General features: G+C 39.2%; 2 protein-coding genes across 5 annotated transcripts in view; one reads left to right on the forward strand and one right to left on the reverse strand.

Annotated features, from left to right (window-relative positions):
• The window catches only part of ADAD1 (adenosine deaminase domain containing 1), a 93,701-nt gene that overhangs the window by 11,820 nt on the left and 61,610 nt on the right, over window positions 1-20,271 (forward strand). For 3 of the 4 annotated variants that reach the window (XM_048078117.2, XM_048078118.2, XM_048078119.2), the window contains exon 12: window positions 426-1,625. In XM_048078117.2, the coding sequence (XP_047934074.1) occupies window positions 426-539 (114 nt within the window). In that variant the 3' untranslated portion in view covers window positions 540-1,625. Of the gene's footprint in view, window positions 1-425; window positions 6,570-20,271 lie in introns of those variants that run through there. The other variant, XR_010831454.1, reaches the window with a different exon arrangement.
• LOC125184558 (uncharacterized) lies at window positions 7,439-10,909 on the reverse strand. Its single transcript, XM_048078148.2, has 4 exons — window positions 10,503-10,909; window positions 10,355-10,393; window positions 8,716-8,853; window positions 7,439-7,926 (listed from the first exon to the last, which is right to left on the reverse strand). Exons 1-4 carry the CDS (start codon window positions 10,638-10,640, stop codon window positions 7,816-7,818), a joined length of 426 nt encoding a protein of 141 aa, XP_047934105.1. The 5' UTR covers window positions 10,641-10,909; the 3' UTR covers window positions 7,439-7,815.

The following is a 20,271-nucleotide window of genomic DNA, read 5'->3' on the forward strand; positions in this document are numbered from 1 at the left end:
CCTAAAGGAGCCACTATGGGTTTTGATTGCTGTAAATAAAATTTACTCACACATGTCCCTGCTTGGAAGTACATAGTCTAATCTTACTCCTCTGTATTCTTGTTCATTGAGTGACATTGAATGTTAATGTATTTTCTGTGTAAAGATTATATCGGAACTGAAAAGATGCTGGGGAAAAAAAGATCACATCGTATTTAACAGAACAATTCTCCTATTCCAGTAAATGCCCCAAAATATACAAATATTAAGTTCTTAGTTTCTGTAACACTACTTCACTGTCAGCAAGTAATGGAATTGTAAAATCTGTTCGCGTTTTTTTCTATGAGGTTTGTTCTCACGCATATTATGTGACAGTGTTGAAGAATGCAGATCTCTGGGACCATGGATCTTGAAGGATCTCAAGACAATACTTTTTCATTTTTTAGGTTCAGTCTGAATCGTATCAAGAAGCTAAAAAGTTGCTGCACAGCTACTTAGAGCAACATGGTTATGGATCCTGGATTGTGAAGTCTCCGCATATAGAACAGTTCATTGACTAACTGCAAGGCGGATTGCGTGTGAAGTTAGTGTGTGTGATTTCTTTCAGTGAAATGCAGTTCTTGTTAGTAAAATGTTTAACTGTTGGGTTCATATTCACAGTGAGAAAATCATTCTAGAGCTTCCTATCATCAGTTTAAATACATGTATTAAGCTGAGTGTAACACAGTTTTTTCACAGGTAGGAGTATCTAAATAGACATTGCATGTCTATTTTGGTTTGCCTCACCTCCCGGCATCACCTCATCACTCCCCCCCCCCCCCCCCCCCCCTTCCCCGGGGGAGTCACTGACATGTTTTTCCTGTTAGTTTCAGGATTGCTGTGCATCAGTCTCTTTTTCTCTTTTTTTTTCCCCTGCATTTTTCATAACTGTCTGTCTTTGAAGAAAAAAATAATCAGTAGAAGTGGAATTTCTTAAAAACAAACAAAAAACTATATCAATGTGAGAATCATTGACAATTTGTACTTTATCTGTAGGCATCCTTTGGTGGAATTGTTCTTTTTTTTTTGTATTTAACATTCACTGAGTGTCCTGTAGTTCACTACCTACTGTTGGTGGTAGAATGGTTTAAAAAGTCATTTGTGTACTTCCAAATGTCAAACTGAATTATCAGGCTCTTATCAACTGTTTTCTGACAATCGCTATTTTTAGTAGTGGGTTTAAAGCATTCTAAAGGTGTCAAAGCTGTAAACAAGAGTAGTGGGGTGTAGCATAGAAGTTACCAGAAACAAGGTTCCTTCAACTTCTGTGGGCTGCCCCAACAGCTGTGAGATGTGAGACTAGTTGGACACCTCCTTCCGCAGATTACTTCATCACTGCACTCATTCGTCCTTGCAAAATTGTCTTTATAATGATCTAAAAAATACTGCCTGTTGAGAGGAAAATTGATTTCTTTTAAGTTATGATAATCTTATGGTAATATTTTGGTAATGTTTAAAAAGTTGTTGTTAATTATAAAAGTCGGGTTTTGTTTGTTGTGAAATACCAGTGTACTTATACTAGATACTACGTTTTCATTACGTTGATGTTTGTATTTCATACAAGTTTGGGAAGCTGTTATATAAAAGTTTTCACACGTCAGTAATAATACAGTGCTGTAGTTACGTTTTGGGTTGTTACTGTAAAAGAATTAGAAAACAAAAAAACTCTTCAGTGCTTTATTCTTAATCTGTTTTTCTAACTAGTATATGGAGTCTTCACTGGAGGCAGTCTTACAGTGAACTTCAAGTTCCAAATGTTCAATTGACGGAGGGCCCTCTGTCAAACTTACTGACTTGTAACTATTCTATCCTTGACCTTTTTGACCTATTCTGCTATTTTGTTTTCTGGTACAACCTTTTAATTTAGTAGGGTTTGGGGTTTTGTTTCTTTTCCTGAGGGGATGCCTGCTCAACGTAATGTTTGTTCCACGTAGTTTTTCCTTTGAAAGAATGCCTGACAGTGGCCATCATGTTCCAGGTTAGATTGTAGTACTGTCTTGAGGGGGGAGGAGGTATTAAAACTCTCTTAAATTTCCTTGTCCATGTGTTAGCTTTTTATATACTTTCAGACAGTATCTCTGTATGGATTTAGACCTCTTCTGAGACATCACCAAGGTATTTTCTGTTATTAAACTTGAAGGGTTAAATATGTACAAGTAACTTAGATTTCTTTGTGTACTTAAGACTTTTTATTAATTGAACAGCACCCTAGAACATCTGTGAAAGTTAGGTTCTACAAAGAGAGAGGTTGTGTTGTGAATAAGATGTGTTATGATGTGTATGATAGCTGTATCCTTGGAATGTTATGTAATAACAACTGCATGGATAAAATTTTCATACCTAGATTGTTCATTGTTTAATTAGCAGCAGATGAAGCATACGTTGAGCTAGTAAATTTAAGCACATACTTGTCCTGTGAGTTTGTTTTCTTACAGAAGTTTTTTTTGGAATTACATAGGTAGAGATGATTCTACAAGTTTCCAGGTACCTAGGATGCCATATCTGTTAGAGGAAAAACAAGTCACGCTGGATCCAAGATGCTGAGAGGCAAGGCTGCATCTGCACCTCCAGTAGTTGAAGATGTATTCCTGGCAGGCAAATATACCACATACATCCATAGCCAGCCCCAGTGATTGTAGACGGGCACACAGGAGCACTCATATGAAGACAGCACCAGCAGCCTCAGGGTGGGAGCTCAGCCTCTCCCTGGAGAAGGAGGTCTGGGGGGCAGAAGGTGGATATGTACAAGGTGGCTTCCTCCAGCACCTGTGTGCAGACAGTGTCAGCCCAGTAGTTACCCCTAGATCCCTACTCTCCCTTTTCTGGCATCTGGAGATGCACGTGTCAGAGGCTAGAGCTCTGTGCCTGTTGCTGGTACAGACTGTCAGGTGCAGTCATAGGGCTGGTGGGACTTCCCCGCTCCCCACAGCTGGCCCCTCTCTGCTCTCACCCCTGGATCTATGCTGTCACTCACACACAGCTGACCCCCTGTGCTCATGGCCCTAGAGATACACAGGTGCTCTTACACAGAGCTGTCCCTTACAGCCCCATTCACACCCTTGTTCCTAGGCCCCTCGGTCTACTCGACAGCTTGTCCAGCTTCTTTGTTGCTGGCAATCACATGCTCTCTTGCACACCTGCACTTGCTCTGACAACACAGTGGCCCTGTATGTGGGCATGCGGATTGCTGTACACAAGCACACACACAGAATGGAGAGCCCTCACCCAGGAATGTGTCGGTGAGGAATTTTACAACAGACCCTGGTGATTAAGTGCAAAACATAAGACGTGCTGGCAAGCATACTGTTTATATGTGAGTGGCTCTTTTTATCTCCTTACCCTTTTATTTTTGCACGTTTGTTCTTCCCCAGATCACCTAAACACCTCAGTTTTCAGGCCTTTGGTTCTTCCCCCAAAACATCCTATAGTAAGTCCTGTGCAATCTCCAAATGCTCATGCCCTTCATCCTATGTGTCCCACAGCCCTAGGCAGTGAACCCTCCTAGTCCAAGAAGGAGAGCTGCTCTCACTGACTCATCCTGATGGGTTTCATGGCTGGGCAACCACGGTTGGAGGCCCTGCCAGGACAGCCCTGGGAGGGGCCCATATAATGTGATGGCTACTTGGGAGCCTTTATTTATTTATTGATTTACTTTCAGAAGCTGTATTGTATGGGATTCCACTGAGGTGGGTCTTTTGTTGTTGTTGTTTTTGTTTGCTTGTTTTCAATTTACAGGAAAAGTTACGTATATTGAAGTTCACCTTGGTATGCGTTTTCAGATGCTTTCAGTATAATACTCTATTTCTTCAGAGATTTCTTTTAGGAATTAGGCAAATAGAGAAGCTGATCCTGCAGCTACTAAAGTATATGATACTACCTACCATCGGTTGCACATTTGATAGATGGGAGAGTTTACTTATTGTGCGCAGAACTTTTGTCAATATTTTACAAATATTGATAAGACAGTATTGATAATCATATAAGATTTTTTTTTTACTTTTTAACAGTAGGTCAAAGGGCAATTGAATGGACTTTGGTGATAGTATTGCAAAACCGGTAGGAAAGTACACCTCTAGTTTCATCAAAAGAAACTAGATCTATTCATTGGCCAGATCTTCATAAATGTTGTATTCAAATGTTGTGTTTGCAAACATACGCATTTCAGTGAGAAATCCATTGTGCGTTTTTTCTAGAAATTCTGTGAACAAACATAAACTAATCTTTGTCAGTTTTGCCCAACTGACATTTTGCCTGCAGTATATTTTCATTTTGCTTAAGCTTTTACCTTTTCTGTTAAACTCCATGTTACCCAGCCGTATCATACAGTAATGTCATGGCAGTCTAAACCTCTTTGCACGCAGAAATGTAGTGACCACCGCTGTCTGTCTTTGACCCAAAATAATAGTTTTTTGCAAGATTCTGCTGTGTTGTTGTTTGCTACACTTGCTTTCTGTTGTTCTATTTTCTAGCTCAGTATTAAGTTCTATGTATTTTAATATATGCATGGATAACGCACAGGAAAAACTGTTCTTATCATATTAGTACTGAATTTTTAAGAACCCTTAGAAACAATAATTACTGTTTTGTATGCAACAAAATCAACACAGAACTTTTTTTTCTTGTAATCTTTCTCACTGCCTTTTTTTGTTTAGAAATGGAATTTAGAAATGAATGTCTAGAGTACGGTTTCTCAAGATGCTGAAGACTTACAGGTATTAAAATAGACTATTATTTTCGTTCATGTGGAATGAAAAATTACAGCAACTTGAGTATGAATCTTCATCATAATGTTAAGTTTTGATCAGAAATTTACTCGGAAACCTACTTCAGTCAAGAAATTGCTGGTTAATAGTCTACATATTTGTAGGCCTTTGTAGCTTCAGTTAAGTAAATACTTAATCATTAAACATACCAATACTAGTATTTGTATTATGTCTTTGAAATCTGTAGTGTTTTTCTGGTAGCATTGCTTACATCGGTTGATCCGTACATAAAAGAAAGTATGTATTTTCATCATAAAGTGTATGTATGGCAAAAGAAATTTAGGTCTAAGTAGTAACATTTAGTTCTTAAGGTTTTTTTTGCACTACCTTTTGCCTTAGTTTTTCTACAGGATGTCATGATTGTGTTTACATAGTTTTTCAGTGTGCATTTTGTTAACGTGAGATAAATAACTTCCTTCAACTACTGACTTGCGAAGAGCTTAGATTGCTAGCCAACATTATACCCATCTACAGAAAGGGCATGAGAGAAGACCCAGAGGACTACAGATCTATTCATCTAACCTCAGTCCCTAGAAAAGTTACAAAGATTGTCACGGGATGAATCAAAAGGCACTTGAAGAAGAAAGCAGTTACCAGGCATTGTCAACATGGGTTCATGAAGGGAAAGTCTTGCGTTAGTAACTTGATCTCTGTGATCCCTTCTATGACAAGGTCACCTGCTTGGTGGATGAAGGAGAGGTGGTGGACATAATATTCGTGATTTCTGTAAGGCCTTTGATACCGTTTTCTCATGGCATCCTTCTTCAAATTGTCCAACTGTGAGAGAAGCAGGTTCACCCTATGCTGGGTGATGAACGGGCTCGATGGTAAAGTTCAGTGGGATGTACTAAATGGGGCTACATCTGGCTGGTGGCCAGCTGCTGGTGGTGTTCCCCAGAGCTCAATTTTAGGGACAGCCCTGGTCAACATTTTTATCAGTGACCTGGGTGCAGGAGTGGAGTGCATCCTCAGCAAGTTTGCTGATGCTGAACTGGGAAGTGCTTTTGACTCCCTGGAGGGGTGAGAGGCCTTGCAGAAGGTTTTACATAAATGGGAGCACTGGGCAGTTAGCAACAGCATGAAGTTCAACAAAGGAAAATGCCAGGTTCTGCACCTGGGGTTGAGTAATGCCAGACACTGGTATACAGACTGGGAGATGAGTGGCTGGGGAGCAGCTCAGTGGGAAGAGATGAGGCGAGGCTGAGGACACGTGGGGTGCCCAGCCTGGAGAAGAGGAGGCTGACAGGCGACATCCCTGCCCTCTGCATCTCCTGAGGAGGGGAAGCAGGGAGGGAGGTGCCAGCCTCTGCTCCCTAGAACTGCTAGTAGTATTCAGTAGTCCATCAGTAGTATCGTGTAGGTCACTCTTAGGTTCTTACAGGTGTTTTTAAGACTAGGCTCTCTTTACTGCTGTCTCATAGGCTCAGTGCTTATTGTGTCTTTTAATATTGTCCCACTTTGTTTTAAAGATTTTTTTAAAATTTTTTGCATGCTGCTTTTAAGATTTTATCATGTAAAAAGAGCTAGTATTCTATAAAGGCTGACAAAGGAGAAAGAATTTGTTACAAATTTCTTGCTTATTTTCTGATGTTCTGTGTCTTGCTGTATTTAGGTCTTACTGTTATTACAGGTTGTCATTTGGAAAGCATCTGATTGAGAAGAGGGTGGAGCTGATCTGTTTGTGGCTAGGATGACTGACAGTATTTTGCTTTTCAGAGTCCTTGTGGGTGGGGACAAAGCACTTGACTGTGGGAAGAGAAGTTAAGTAGAGCAACAGATATCAGCTCTGTAAGTATTTTCCAACTTTTGGCAGAAAGCTATCATTAAGGCTTATTTTCTGTTTGCAGCACTCAAGAAAACTGCTGTTTTTTCCATTGTTAGTCTGTTTTTAAGTATGACTCGAAATACTCCATACCACACCCACCAGCAAAACACATCAAAGACTAAATGATAAAATGATAACTGTTGTAGTACGGCTTACTTTCATCCATTACAATTTGCATTGTTAGCATGTCGTGGTGGTTTTTGGATTGTAGAAGATGCTCCTCTTAGTCTCCTTCTGCATAAAACTTACAGTGTCACATGACTGACTCCATCTTCATTTCAAGTAAGCACGTTTCCGAGGTTCCACAAAAAGATTTTTGTGAATAATGAATGTAGTGTATGTTCACTTGGATTTATACGTTAATCATCAATGTTATGTCAGTCATTGCTGGAAAGAATTGGCTATGTAAGAGTTCTGTGATGTTGGCACCTAAGTTACTTGTATAGCTGTGATTTCAGGTGATTTATTGTTTTAGTAATGTTGCCCTGCGTCTGGAGATTTTTGAGTACCACATATTTTCCTTGCAACAATGAGAGATGTATCCTGCAAAAAATATAGGAGAAAGACTGTGTGGCTAAGTAGAACAAGTCGCAAAGAAGTTTGGAGCTTGGAGGTTCTCTTTTTTTTTTTTTTTTTTGGAATTTCATACTTTTTATTCTGTTTTTCCATGCTACACCTCTTCATGCTGTATGCCAGCATAAACTGGTATTTTATATCACTTTTAAGAAATTGGAAAGCCTTGGATTGTCTGCAGGTGCCCTGTTTTGAGTATGGTACGTGAATACTTGTATACTGGTAATGTTATTTTTAAAAATTCTCTTTTTAAGAAAAAGCAGATTAGTGAGTCACCACTGAAAGACAATATCATATAATAAAGAAGACTCTAAACGTATTTTTATAATTTACTGAAATTTATTAAATACCATCTACAAGTAACTTTTAACAATTCTTTCAATAAATAGTTGTCATTTTAAGTTTACTGACAAAGTGAGAACCAATTAGTTTTCCAACATACATTTTGAGCCCGTAGGGCTTACAGAAAGGATCAAATGTGATCTTAGAACAGACACGTTATCACCCACACTAAGAGCATACAGTGGTCCCAAAATGGACAGCAAGTTAGTTAGCCCCAGGGTAAAATATATAAATTATTTGTAATTAAATACTTAAATAAATAACGTAGCAGTAAAAATATAAATGGTCATCTGCTTATTTTAGCATAGATCTCAGAAAGTTGGTCAGCTCTCGGTGAAATTCAGGAAACTCCTTCTTGTCATTAGCTTCACAGATCTTGCATCCCGTTCCTGGGGGAATTAGGTCCTGCAATACAGATATTTTCGTTGATTGGTGAGACAGCTATGTTATCAGCTGGTTTTGACAATGATAGGTCAATTTTTGTGTGCTAAGTTTCTCTTTTAAGAAGAAAAAAAACCCTTAATATTTCAGGAGGTTGTTTTTTGTTTTGTTTTGTTTTTTTTCCAGTGGGCAGCTGTTAAGGGATGGTACAATGAAGGACGCTGCTTATAAGGGAGATCCTTTTAAATGTAAAAATATTACAAGCTAAACACATGCACTTTCTATGATAAATACTGCAGCGGATGCAAATCTTAATTTGTAGCCTGAGGAGGAGTTCTGAAGTGATAAAAGGATCTCTTAGCCATGGAGTTTAGTTATGTAGTTCATCAAAGTGTACTTCTGTATTATTTGTTTTACATTTATTATTGGGCCCTTTAGAGTCATAAGTTTATGGCATGGTTTTCTAAGCCATGGCTTATATAAATAATTGTTACCCTTCTAAAAACAAGTTTTTGTAAGCATGAGGTGCCTTACACGATTCAGCAAAGAAAACAAATTTCCTATTTTTTAATTGACTTGCATAATTACTATGGCTCAAACCTGCTTTACTGTGTTGGATTATTACATCAATAGATGTTGTCAAATAGTCTAACGTTATCATATTTTGGTACAAAATCCTGAATGCTTTAGAAACCATAACACACAAACCTCGAGGCATAAAAATGCTGACTCTAATGTTGTTTTTCACTAGCACTAAAACGTGTGGTTTTGTTTATTTGTTTTGTTTTATAATTAGGTAAAAAGGTTACCTACCGTAAGTTTTTGGAGATTCTTTTCAATATTCCTAACACTAAATACGTTCTCATCTTCAATTTCATCCTCATCTTCAATTTCATTCTCCAAGGTGACTATTTCTTTCAAGTAACATTGTAGAGTTTGCCAGCTGCACTCCTAAAACAGTCATCAAAATCAATAGATATGTAAAATTGTTACTGAGGACAACTGAATTTGTTTTTTTTTTTAATTGCACATTCTTATCCTTGTATGAGGAATTAGGCTGTTTTTTAGAAGATGTGTATTTCATTTTTCCCCTTAAAATCACATTTTAAGCTTTTACACGTGGCCTTAGTCCTCTGTTATATTCTTGTAGCTTTTGAAATGCAGACAATCTTTGTGGGACATTTTGAACATTGGAGTATCTTATGACAATGTGAAGCTGTTATATTAGCTCCTAAACTGAGACTTATTCCCAGTTGTGTGGAAATCACGTCTTAAGGAAAAGGGTTAATTAATAGTAAAACCTCTCAAGTTTTACAAGAGCCTTTTTAGCGCCATCTTCAGTCAATGCACTCTGGTTGCTCTCTCTAGTTTTATCCAATCTCACTTTTGAATATGGGTAAGTATCTTTACACATCACTCTTAAAAGCTATTTCAGGCACTCTGATAAGTTATTAATCAGCCTCATACATATGCGTTTGAGCACTGGAGCTCTGAGGTAGTTACATCTTGATCTTGCCAGAATATGAGAAAAATGACTCAGATAAGGAAGTGGTTGCAGAATCTGGCTTTAAATCTTTACTCAAACAAAATTACTGTTAAGTGAAAATTCTCTTGGATTGAAAGTTTAATTGGAGGGTCAAAGTAGTTAACTTGCATAAGGATTAGTTGATATACTTGCACACTATATAAGAAAATCAGTACAGATCAGCAGCCTGTTGATGAACAGCTTGTAGTCCAGCTGTACTTAGAATGCTGTTGTGCTCAGATGCACAATACTTTAGAAAAAAAGCAGCCACGATGACAGTTTTCTTGTGGAACTAAGTCTTAGGTATTAAGTGAATACCATAAAACATGAATGTACAGCTAAATATATCTAAGCTGGGTTGGTTAAGTTTTGCTCCTGAAAATAATTAGGTAGAGCATAACTGAGTTCCATTATTGATGGGATATACAAGATTTGTATCTTCTTAAACAGAACCTACTAGTATCTCTGCATCTTATTTCAATAAAATACGAGTATTTCATATAGATATTTTATTAAAACCATTTCTAAGTCTAGCTTCTTTTTCAAAATTGTTCTTGGGTTAGTATTGATACAACTATATTGCCTCCTGCAAATATAATACAACATTTAAATGATTCATAAAGTATTTTTTGTGCGTATTCAAGTGTGCATTAAGCAAAATGAATGTAACACAACTTAGTGATATATATTGTACAGACCAAGAAGGTAATAGTGTACACTAGTCTGTTCATGTTTGAGAATACAATTCAAAAGCAGAAGTGTCTTTTAGGAAACTATGCTATCCTCACACTAAGTTCAGACAGCTCAGATTTGTCTTTTGTATCGGGCCTTCTGATAAGTGAATTTTTTTGGTCTAATTCAATAACACATAACTTTAAAATAGCCATATCTTAGCAGTCCTTCTGAAGACAGAAAGCTTGAACTCACCTGTTTCTCATTTGGTGTGTAGAGCTCAAGATTAATCTTCTGTAGAGAAGAGGGAGAAAAAGTTAATTTTTGTGAACAAAGGTCATAGACAAAAATAAGTAGAAAAGACAAATAGTAAAGAATTAATACAGGAAAACCATCCACTTACCTTCATGCTTGTTCCCAGCTTTTCTAAATCTTTTATTAAAGTTGTAAGAGTGTCATTTTTCTCTGATAGAGGTGCTCCATAAGCTGTAGTCATAAGCATTACTACCGAAAGGCAGCTGAAGATCAGTACTTTGCACATCTTGTCAGTGTTCTGGTTGTCTGTATGCTAGTATTTCAGTTGTGATAGATAATGAGAGCTGGTAAGTTGTCATTAAGCTGTTTAGTGTATTTATACTCTTCTTTCTGGAGGGAAAAAGATGGGGGCGTCATGTAAAAGAGGTTTTATTACACATTTTTTCATATGCTTTACCTGTATGGCAAGAATCATTACTTTTGTTTTTCCTCCCCTGATGACACTTTGGAATTTTTTTAAAGCAAGAGGGATTTTACCTACATTCACTGGGGAAAGAGAAGCCCACACTCACTTTTGGCAGTCTCTTTGTGCTTTCTGCATGAAACACTTTTTCCCTCATGCGCTGTCCCACTCCCCCATAGAATAAGCCATAGAGTACACTACTGGCACACAAAATGTTCTAAAGATTTAACCACTTTGTTTATCTGTATATATTTGGCCTTCCACAAATCCTGGGGCATTGTCGAAGTGCAGAAGAAAGAAACAGTCTCATTTTAGTAATTGTTGATTAAACAACAGGAAGAAAGTTGGCTTCCTGTTTGAAGGTGGTTTTACCTGTCATCTTTTGCAAAGACAGTTAACGTAAGCTGAGACGCATAGGTCAGTCTTCATACGATCCACTATAAAATGTGTATGAAAAAAACCTCTAGCAGGATTCTTTGTTTTGGGACGTTAAACCAAGTCCATTTGACATTGGACTCTTGCACAATACTGCTGAATTGTTTTTCTTTCCTGATTCAAAGCACTGTTGCCTGATAATCTTGGGAATGCTATGAGCAATGTTTAAAATTGATCGTTTTCTTCACTGAGTGTAGTTCTGAGCTAAATACTCCCCCTGCTGCCCAGAAGTCTCTAATGTTATGTGAAACACACTGCTTCTGCTTCATGCGTTTTGCTGCTGAAGCCATGTGCGATAAACTCGGGTTTTGTACACGACTGTGGGTCTGCTTTGTAACGTTCAGCATGAGGAGGTCTGGGTGGGTGACTGCTTCATCATCTGTTGCATATAAAACTGCATGTGGAAAACAATTCTGTAGGTTCTGACCATATAACGTGTGTGTTGGGGAAGAAGGCAGTTCTGTCCAGCGTCAGTTAGAATATGCTTTTGCTTGGGTTAGATACAGTACATTACTGTAATTTTTTTCTTAGTGTCTATGTAACTGTCCACAAACCATTAACCTGGTGTTAATCAGCAGTATGATCCCAGCTCCTGGAGAACTCTTCATTTCCTGGTTTTGAAATAAGTACAAGCATTTAATGCATGCAGTCATACAGAAGTCTTAGTAGGTATTGAAGCTTGCAATATATAGTAGACATGCAGTTTGCAACCTTTCCTGGCAGTTTATCTTTTGTCTCTTGTATTTAATCTTGATAGCAACTGATTTCAAACAGGAGTTATGGCTGCAGAGCTCAGCTGCTGAGCAATAGGTTGTGAACTTTCCACCAGAGTGCTTGTAAAGTTAGGTCATTTTATTGAAGGGTTTTAGTTGTTTGGTTTAAGTTAATGTGTTTTGACAGTCTAAAGCGTTAAGAAATACTTCAGTACTGGGCACAAAACAAATTCTTGTTTGTAATTAAATTACAATTGCTGCTCGCTGTTTTCTATGCTATTCAGTCTTTGCTCTTTCAGTTCTATAAAATTATAGAGATTTTTCCTTTTCTTTATAAAGTATTCTGTGGAAATACACTTGGAACAGCTGAATTTGAGATTCTGAATCTGAAGCATCTCTGGAGTAGCTTTTACTGTAGTTTAGGTTAGAGGTTGCTCCAAGCACTTCCTTTGTGCTGGAGTATTTGGTTTTGCATCGGTGCTGAAATCACAGCCCAACCAGCCTTAGGTTATTGCTGTATTTTCCCAGTGTTCTACTGTTCTCTTCTGCAAGTCATGGAGAACTTAAAAAAGAAGAAAAGATCTGAATATGCAATATTCAATAAATTGCCCCAACACAGGAATTTTCACTTTGGTTGAGTGATTAATTTTCCCTTAACCTTTTGCTGTAGGCTTTGTGGTCCAGAAGGAGAAAGCAACGGATCTTGCTTTGACCGTTTTTATCAGATGCCCTCTGTGAGGGGGAGATAATGTAGATTATATGGGTAACCTCCAGAAACAGCACACACTCAGTTAATGTTAACACACGACTTCATGTTTGCATTATTCCTTAAGTTTTGGGAACCTGTCCTGCGTAGAAGTTTTAATCTTCAATGTGCTAGCTAAGTGTTTCCCAAAGTAGTTAGATCACTCCTAAAGACTGTTCTGTCTTCGGTGTATATGTGCAAGACAACCAAATCTGACCACAAGTAGTCATAAGGAATCCCCAGGGACAATGGCAGAATGCTTGTGGCCGTGGTACTCACCAAGGTTGTAAGTCAGCTGTGGTCTTCTGTGTGTCACTGAGATGCTGACATGATGGTTTGAGCCTCCCAATAATTCTCAGTCATATTATTACTTTTGAATAGGTCTGTGTCCAAAACATCTTTTTTGTTTTTATCGCAGAATGATAGAATGGCTTGGGTTGGGAGGGACCTCAAAGACCCATCTAATTCCAACCCCCCTGCCATGGGCAGGGACACCTCCCACCAGACCAGGTTGCTCAAAGCCCCATCCAGCCTGGCCTTGAACATCTCCAGGGATGGGGCATCCACAGCTTCCCTGGGCAGCCTGTGCCAGTGCCTCAACACCCTCTGAATGAAGAATTTCCTCTTTATATCAAATCTAAACCTACCTTCTTACAGTTTAAAGCCATTACTTCTTGTCCTATCCCTACGCTACCTGACAAGAGTCCCTCCCCAGCTTTCCTGTAGGCCCCCTTTAGGTACAGGAAGGCCGCTGTCTGCTGTAAGGTCTCCCCAGAGCCTTCTCTTTTCCAGGCTGAACATCCTGAGCTCTTGCAACCTGTCTTCGTAGGAGAGGTGCTCCAGCTCTTCGATCATCTTCAGGGTCCTCCCCTGGACTCCCTGCAACAGGTCCCTGTCCTTCTTGTGCTGGGGGCCCCAGAGCTGGATGCCGGAATCGAGGTGGGGTCTCACAAGAGCAGAGCAGAGGGGGGACAGTCACCTCCTTCACCTTGCTGGCCTCTCTGCTTTTGATGCAGCCCAGGATATGGTTGGCTTTCTGGGCTGCAAGTGCACATTGCTGTCTCATGTTTGGCTTCTCATCCACCAACCCCCCAGATTCTTGTCCTAGTCTTCTTTTTATCGCTGATGTGCCTGTAGAACCCTTTCCTAATGCCCTGGATGTCCCTGGCTAAATTTAATTCTGAACAGGCTTTGGCTTTCCTAACGTTATTCCTGGCTGCTCAGGCAATGTCTCTGTACCAGCCTAGGCTATCTCTCCTTGTTTCTACTCTCTGTATGCCTTTTTAAATGGGGTTTGTTTTACTTCTGTATTTTTCACTTCAGTGCTAGCTTCCAGATTATTACAGACCAGTAGGTCAGTGTATGCTAGTGGCTCATATACTGTCAAAAAACGGATAGCTGTTTTAGATAAGAATATGATGCTGTCCTGAAACTTTTAAATACACTTGATTTTCCTCTCTGGGTGGTGTTGGACTTCCTGCATTGGTCAGATTTCAGTAATTCCATTCCATCTGAGCTCTTACATTCTCCTGGGCAAGGAGTTACCTGGGGTTTTATTCAGAGGTACAGTGATTTATACAGCCCTCTCTGCTTCATTACAGGGTTGATTGTATTTTAACAGGAAATTGCCTTGGAATCATACAAGATACAGTAGTGCTGGCACTGCTGGACTTCAAAATCCTGCCTTAAAAAAAAGTAGCAGGGGCAGGTACCAGTGACCATGTAAGAGCGTGTTTCTTTCCTTTTGTTTTTAATGCCCAGTTATGAAAGGTTAGTTGATTTATATCTCATTTTCTTTCTAAATAAAATATTGATACGCTAAAACAACATTATGGTATGACATTTAAAAACACTGTAAAATAATAATGAAAAAGTTTCAAGGAACATATCAAAAGCCTTACCTAAATGTTCAAAAAGATGAATTAGCAGTAATGCAAATATGTTAAAGGGAAGCATAGTTGTGGATCGAGGGAGCTGGGAAAGAAGAATGTTTATGTCTTGCTGTTGTAGTGGATTGTTTATACTTTTTGTAGTACTTGTGCCTAACAAAAAGAATAAAGACTCATTTTCTCTTTTAGAAATTAAAGTAAATGAAATAATGATCACACTGACTAAACCCCTTACCTGCACAACTTCAAAGACTGGAAAAGATTTTACATAGGATCTGACTCTTCTCAGTTTTGGCGCTCTTTTTTTTTTTTTTTTTGCGTGTCTTTCTGAACTGAAAGCTTGCAATTTTTTTCATAATTTTTCCTTACAAACCTGATGACTGGTGAATTCTGGAGAGAAGTTGTGGTTTCATTGAGGTATTAGACAACTTGTTCATCAAGGTGCTTGCCTCCTTTCTCCATCACCAGAACAAAGTGGTATTCAGCTAGAGTCATTGTGTTTGGCTTGTTTGGTATATTTTAGTTCGTGTGCAGGAGTTTTTCAGACTCCTACTGCAGTGGCACGCTTTTACAGTATTACTGTCAATAAGAGTTCTAGGAACCACAACAGCGTTCATATCTCTTATGAAGGTGTTAACCATCAACTTGTGACTACAGGCTGTTGATTTAACACTCTTCATGTTTTCTATGCCCCTTTTATAGAGTTTGGAATAGTAGAGATCATACTCTGTCTACAGATCTCACAGTACTAAGCAATATCCCCTTTAGTATTCTGTTCAGTAGGGATATGCATGTAAACATGTCAAAGTAAAGATTTGAATAAAGGGATGAGTAGCAGTTGTTCTTCATTTGATTTTAAGCCATCAAAAGAAGATAGCCCTTTCTTTCCTTCTTCTGCCTTTCCTTAGTTTTTCTCTTCACTCAAGCCATAGCAGAGCCTCATGACCCCACCTGCCTTGAAGAAATAGAGAATTGATTCTATAGAAGGAGCTACATCAATAACGAAAGAACAGAAGCTTAAAAAAAAATTAATAGCACTGAAGTGTGAGGGTTTAGTATGCCATGTAGGATGCAGCACTTGCTTCCAAAGTCCCCATGATCCTAAAACTCAAAATCTGTAAACTATTAAAGAGTTGGCTGCTGTATCTCCTGTTGAGCAAGAACAACCATGGCAATATCAGTTACAGTCAGGAATCTGCATCTCTTTTGCAGCACGTTTTTAGTAGATACTGCAAGTAGAACACTTTTCAGATAAATGCAAGGAATTCCGTAACGTATTAGTATTTACAGGAGTGAGTTGATGATTGTGTTTATAAGGAAAGATAAGAAAAGGCAGGAGAAATCCTTAAATGAATTTAATTTATTGCTTGATTCTCATAGGATTATAGTGTTAATTTGCTGATTCACCAATGCATGTGATAACATCTTGACTGGTATGTAGAGGGTGCAGGAAAGTATCCTTTGGATGGCTTGTGTGACAGGGACACGTGAAGCAAGGGGTAAAATAAGAAGCAAGAAGTTCTCATATTGGATTAGAAGAATAGTGGTTTTAGCTAGATGAATAGCATCCCTCATAAGGGCAAGTACCCACTGTTTCAGAAGAAAGTGCAAACCAGAAAAAACAAATCAAGGAATTCCTTCCAGTAAAAGGGGAAATCATTTTTTTTCCCTCAAGAATATCAGTTTTAACAACAAAGCTTTTGGCTTTGCAAACTTAACTAAATGGATCTGAAAATACTTGAAAATTGGGAATCTCCTCACAAAGCCTGTTCTTGAAGTCATTGTTCATTGAAAGGACCAACGTCAGTATGGACCACTTCTAAAAAATAAAAACTGTTCTAATAATTCAGAGGGACACAAAGATGATATGGGGCCTGGCGCATCTCCACTATGAGGAAAGACTGAGAGACCTGGGTCTGTTCAGCCTTGAGAAGATGGAGGGGGTATCTTATTAATGTTTACAAATATCTTAAGTGTGGGAAACGGAGGGATTTGGCCAGCCTCTTTTCAGTGGTCTGTGGGGACAGGACAAGGGGCAATGGCCACAAGATGGCTCACAGGAAGTTCTGCACCAACATGCAAAAGAACTTCCTTCACGGTGAGGGTGACAGAGCACTGGAACAGGCTGCCCAGGGAGGTTGTGGAGTCTCCTTCCCTGGAGATATTCAAGGCCCGTCTGGACGCCTACGTGGGCAACCTGCTCTAGGGAACCTGCTTTGGCAGGGGGGTTGGACCCAATGATCTCTTGAGGTCCCTTCCAACCCCTACAATTCTGTGATTCTGTAATTATAGATTAGTCTTTCCTTGGGGAAAGTAAATTTAAACCTTTCATTAGAAATTATCTGACACGAATTTCTATCCTCCTAAGTCTTGTCTTGTTTGTATTTGCCTGATAGGTGTGGATTTAGTTAAAGTTTTGAGGTGAAGGACTTAAGGGAGCTTTAGTGTTCACCATTGCCACTATTAGCATTGGCTAAGTGCGTGCTCCTGAACAGCGTAGAGAGATCTGCGTGGCCTGACTGTCATTTTAGAGAAGTGGTGTCTTACCATGCATGTCTGCTCAGTCCATTTTTTTCTGCGCATGTCATTATTTCTGCACCATATGCCTCTTGAATGCTGATGATGAGGTTCCTTGAGAGAAAGCTCCTCTTGAAATGTTGAGGACCATCTCTAATTGAACTTGCTGAAGCAAATTTTACCAAATGCAGAGTATTTGACATAACTCACCATTACCAGATTTCCTGTTGGTAGCAGTGTGTTCTGATTATTCATTTCTATTGGTATATGAAATACAGACAGCCAAAGACAATGGTGATTGTGGATATCCATTGACTAGTAAAAAGCAAGAGCAACAACAAAAAGTAAAGGGTGAGGGGAAGAATCTGAAGAAGTAGAGGCTGTTCAGTGTCACCACTGTCCCTGGGGAAGTTACAGAGTAAGGCTTTGGAGAACTGAAGGACAAGAAGGTGACTGCACCAGCACAGATTTGCCAAAGTTTGACTGCATTCTGTAATGAACTGACTGGTTGTGTGTGGAGGAAGAGCGGTGAATGTTGCTTATTTCAACTTTAGAAAGTACAGTTGCTGTTGATAGCCTTGTGAGATTGTGGAGATGGGGGTTGGAGAGTGGATGGAAAAACTGGCTGGATCATCAGGTTCAAAGTGTGGTCAATCATTTGAAGCCTAAGCAGTAGACAGTTACAAGTGTCGTGCTATGGGGCTTTTCGTTGGCTTTTTTACATGAACAGTTGATGGTACCTACTAACAATCCAACCAATGGGTTCCACATGCATGTATTATGGCCAACAGATCTTTATGGACCTCTTATAAATCAGCATTTTTTTGGTCACATGAGGGTGGTGACTTTCAAGCTAACGTGCTAAAATATGTATGTGGCACACATAATTGTTGGTGTAAGAATTGCTCTACAAACTTATAGAACAAGAATGTGAAATAACTAAAAAGCCAAGCCAGGTAATGGTATGAAGTAGTTGTTGCCCATTCATAACTTTTCTTGTTTAGTTGTTGGCCACTGTAAATATAATGCAATTAGGACATCACAATATGAAGAATAGTGACAAGGGAAAAAAATCTCCTTTTCAGAAAGTAAACTTATTAAGATCATGAGCTTCAGAGTCAGTATTGCCATTTTATGGTAAAATTCAGGGTAATTGCAAGACTGAGTGAGAAAACGAATTAGTCTAAGTAGGGTTGATTAATAAAGGTAAAGATTAGGACTGGACCTAATACATAATAAGATGGTGTGCTGTATTTACACAGGAAATAATTTAACTTTTGCAGGATTTCTGGGTGAACTTCAGTGGGTTCTTTTTGTGTAGGCATAACCTGTCTTCAGGAGGGCTTGCATACATTTACAAGAATGATCAATCCTGTTTGTTTTCTCCTTTTGGATCCAAATGGATTTTGTAAGAGCTGTCTCCACACTAAGTATTGCCAATATCAAAACTTATTTACCAATTGTCATTTAGTTAGATGTACACACAGAAATCTGCAAAAAAGTGTTCCTGATACACCCGCAAAACAATACAAGTGTTAACCTCTGCTAGTTTTGTTTCACACTTCCTTGTAGGTGAAAATTTGTGGAGACTGATAGAAATGCACTGCTGGTGAGACACAGCTCTGTGAGTTTGGCCCACTGATTTTGCTGGCATATGGGTGGGAAGCTGAGTAGGTCCTTCAAGTTCCTGTTCTTTATGGTTTCCAGCAAGAAATGTGTGTTCTGGACATAGATGTTGTGTATTTCTCTGTTTAAAACAAAGGAAAGCAAAATGGGAGGTATTCTGAAGAAAGGAAATTAAATCAGAGCATTGTTCTTGAGTGGTGTCACTGTGGGTTAACTATTACTGGTGCAGCGCGATAGGAAGGAACTGCAGAGTGAAAGTGACATGAATCCTCTGTTTTGTTTTGGAGATGTTTTCTAAAGATGTTGCACTCCTGATGTAAACCAACTCTTAAATGCTAAGGTGACGTTCTAGGTGTAAGTTAACTTTAGGAGTAAGCATTGGTGACACTTAGCTGTTTGGAAACCAGTGTATTAGCCCTGGTGGGCTTAAGACAAAGAGGTTCTTTGTTGTGGCTGGGAAGAAAGAGAGATCTGTCAGACACTCCAGATAGCTCATTGGAACTGTACTTGGTTTCATTGGGGATCAGGGGAGGCCATTTAAGGGCTAAGGACACTTCAGAGCGAGAGATGAGAGTGCTTTCTTCAATACTTTCCTTTCAAAAGCAGGTAAATACTTCAGTGTTTTCAGGGAAGAATCAATCTGTGGTATCTCACTGGACCCTTGTTTGGTGAGCGGTGTCAAAAACTTAAGAAATTCTCACCAGTAAGCATCCCCACATGGAAACCTGTTGCGCCATTTGCTGTCACCATGCAACGTCTGACCTTGATTTTTTCCTTCAAATACTTCGGGAAGATACCACAGACTACTTTTGAGGTGCTCTAGAGAAATTCTAAGCTGCTATGCTGAAAAACACAGTTACTGGATTTTATCTCAGGTGAGATGTTGTGTGATGTAGAGCTCCAAGCTGTGTTCTTAAATACTGCTTGTTAGGTAACAAACATAACCAGCTAGGAAAGGCTGTAAGGATAATTCTTCAACGTTATATGCCACTGTCCGGTGTCCATGACAGCTGTCATCATGCATGTGCAAAAACAGACAGGTTGGGACAGATGAGCTAAGTGAAATTCTTTCTGACCTATAAATCAAAGAGAGGATGTGTCGTCGTTCCCCACCACCCTGTGTCCTGGAACCACGAATGGCAGGTGACTTCATGCCTTACCCAAGTAAGGCTAGTCTCTGACTAGTTACTTTGTGAGAAAGCAAGCTGTCCGCTCAGGTGAAGAGAACTTGTTAGCAGCTTAAGGTTCTAGTACAGAGGTAGGTAGATGGAGGTCCAAAATGCTTTCTTGGGGGAATTAGCGTGAGCTGCAGACAGTGTGTCTTTGCCCAGACTCTGTATTTGCATGGGTGGTGGTGAGCTTGGCTATGGCAGAGGGGATGGAGTTGAGCCTGGTTTTATAGCAACAGGGAAAGGCAGGCTAGATATTAGCAGTATGGACAAGGACTGCAATGGGAAGCTTCCAGTTTCAAACTCCCAACGTGTAAGCACCAGCTGGCTTTTACAGATGGATTCACAATCATAATAGCT

This window comes from Anser cygnoides, chromosome 4 (genome assembly GCF_040182565.1).
Source record: "Anser cygnoides isolate HZ-2024a breed goose chromosome 4, Taihu_goose_T2T_genome, whole genome shotgun sequence".
In the NCBI taxonomy this organism is placed as follows: Eukaryota; Metazoa; Chordata; class Aves; order Anseriformes; family Anatidae; genus Anser; species Anser cygnoides.

What these genes read in the sequence shown, in the direction of transcription:
- LOC125184558 (XM_048078148.2), bottom strand. Translation starts at nt 10,640, where the DNA reads ATGTGCAAAGTACTGATCTTCAGCTGCCTTTCGGTAGTAATGCTTATG. An exon ending in AGCTGGGAACAAGCATGAAG is followed by an intron (nt 10,394 to 10,502) that starts GTAAGTGGATGG and finishes TCTTCTCTACAG; the next exon opens with AAGATTAATCTTGAGCTCTA. An exon ending in AGAATCTCCAAAAACTTACG is followed by an intron (nt 7,927 to 8,715) that starts GTAGGTAACCTT and finishes TCTGTATTGCAG; the next exon opens with GACCTAATTCCCCCAGGAAC.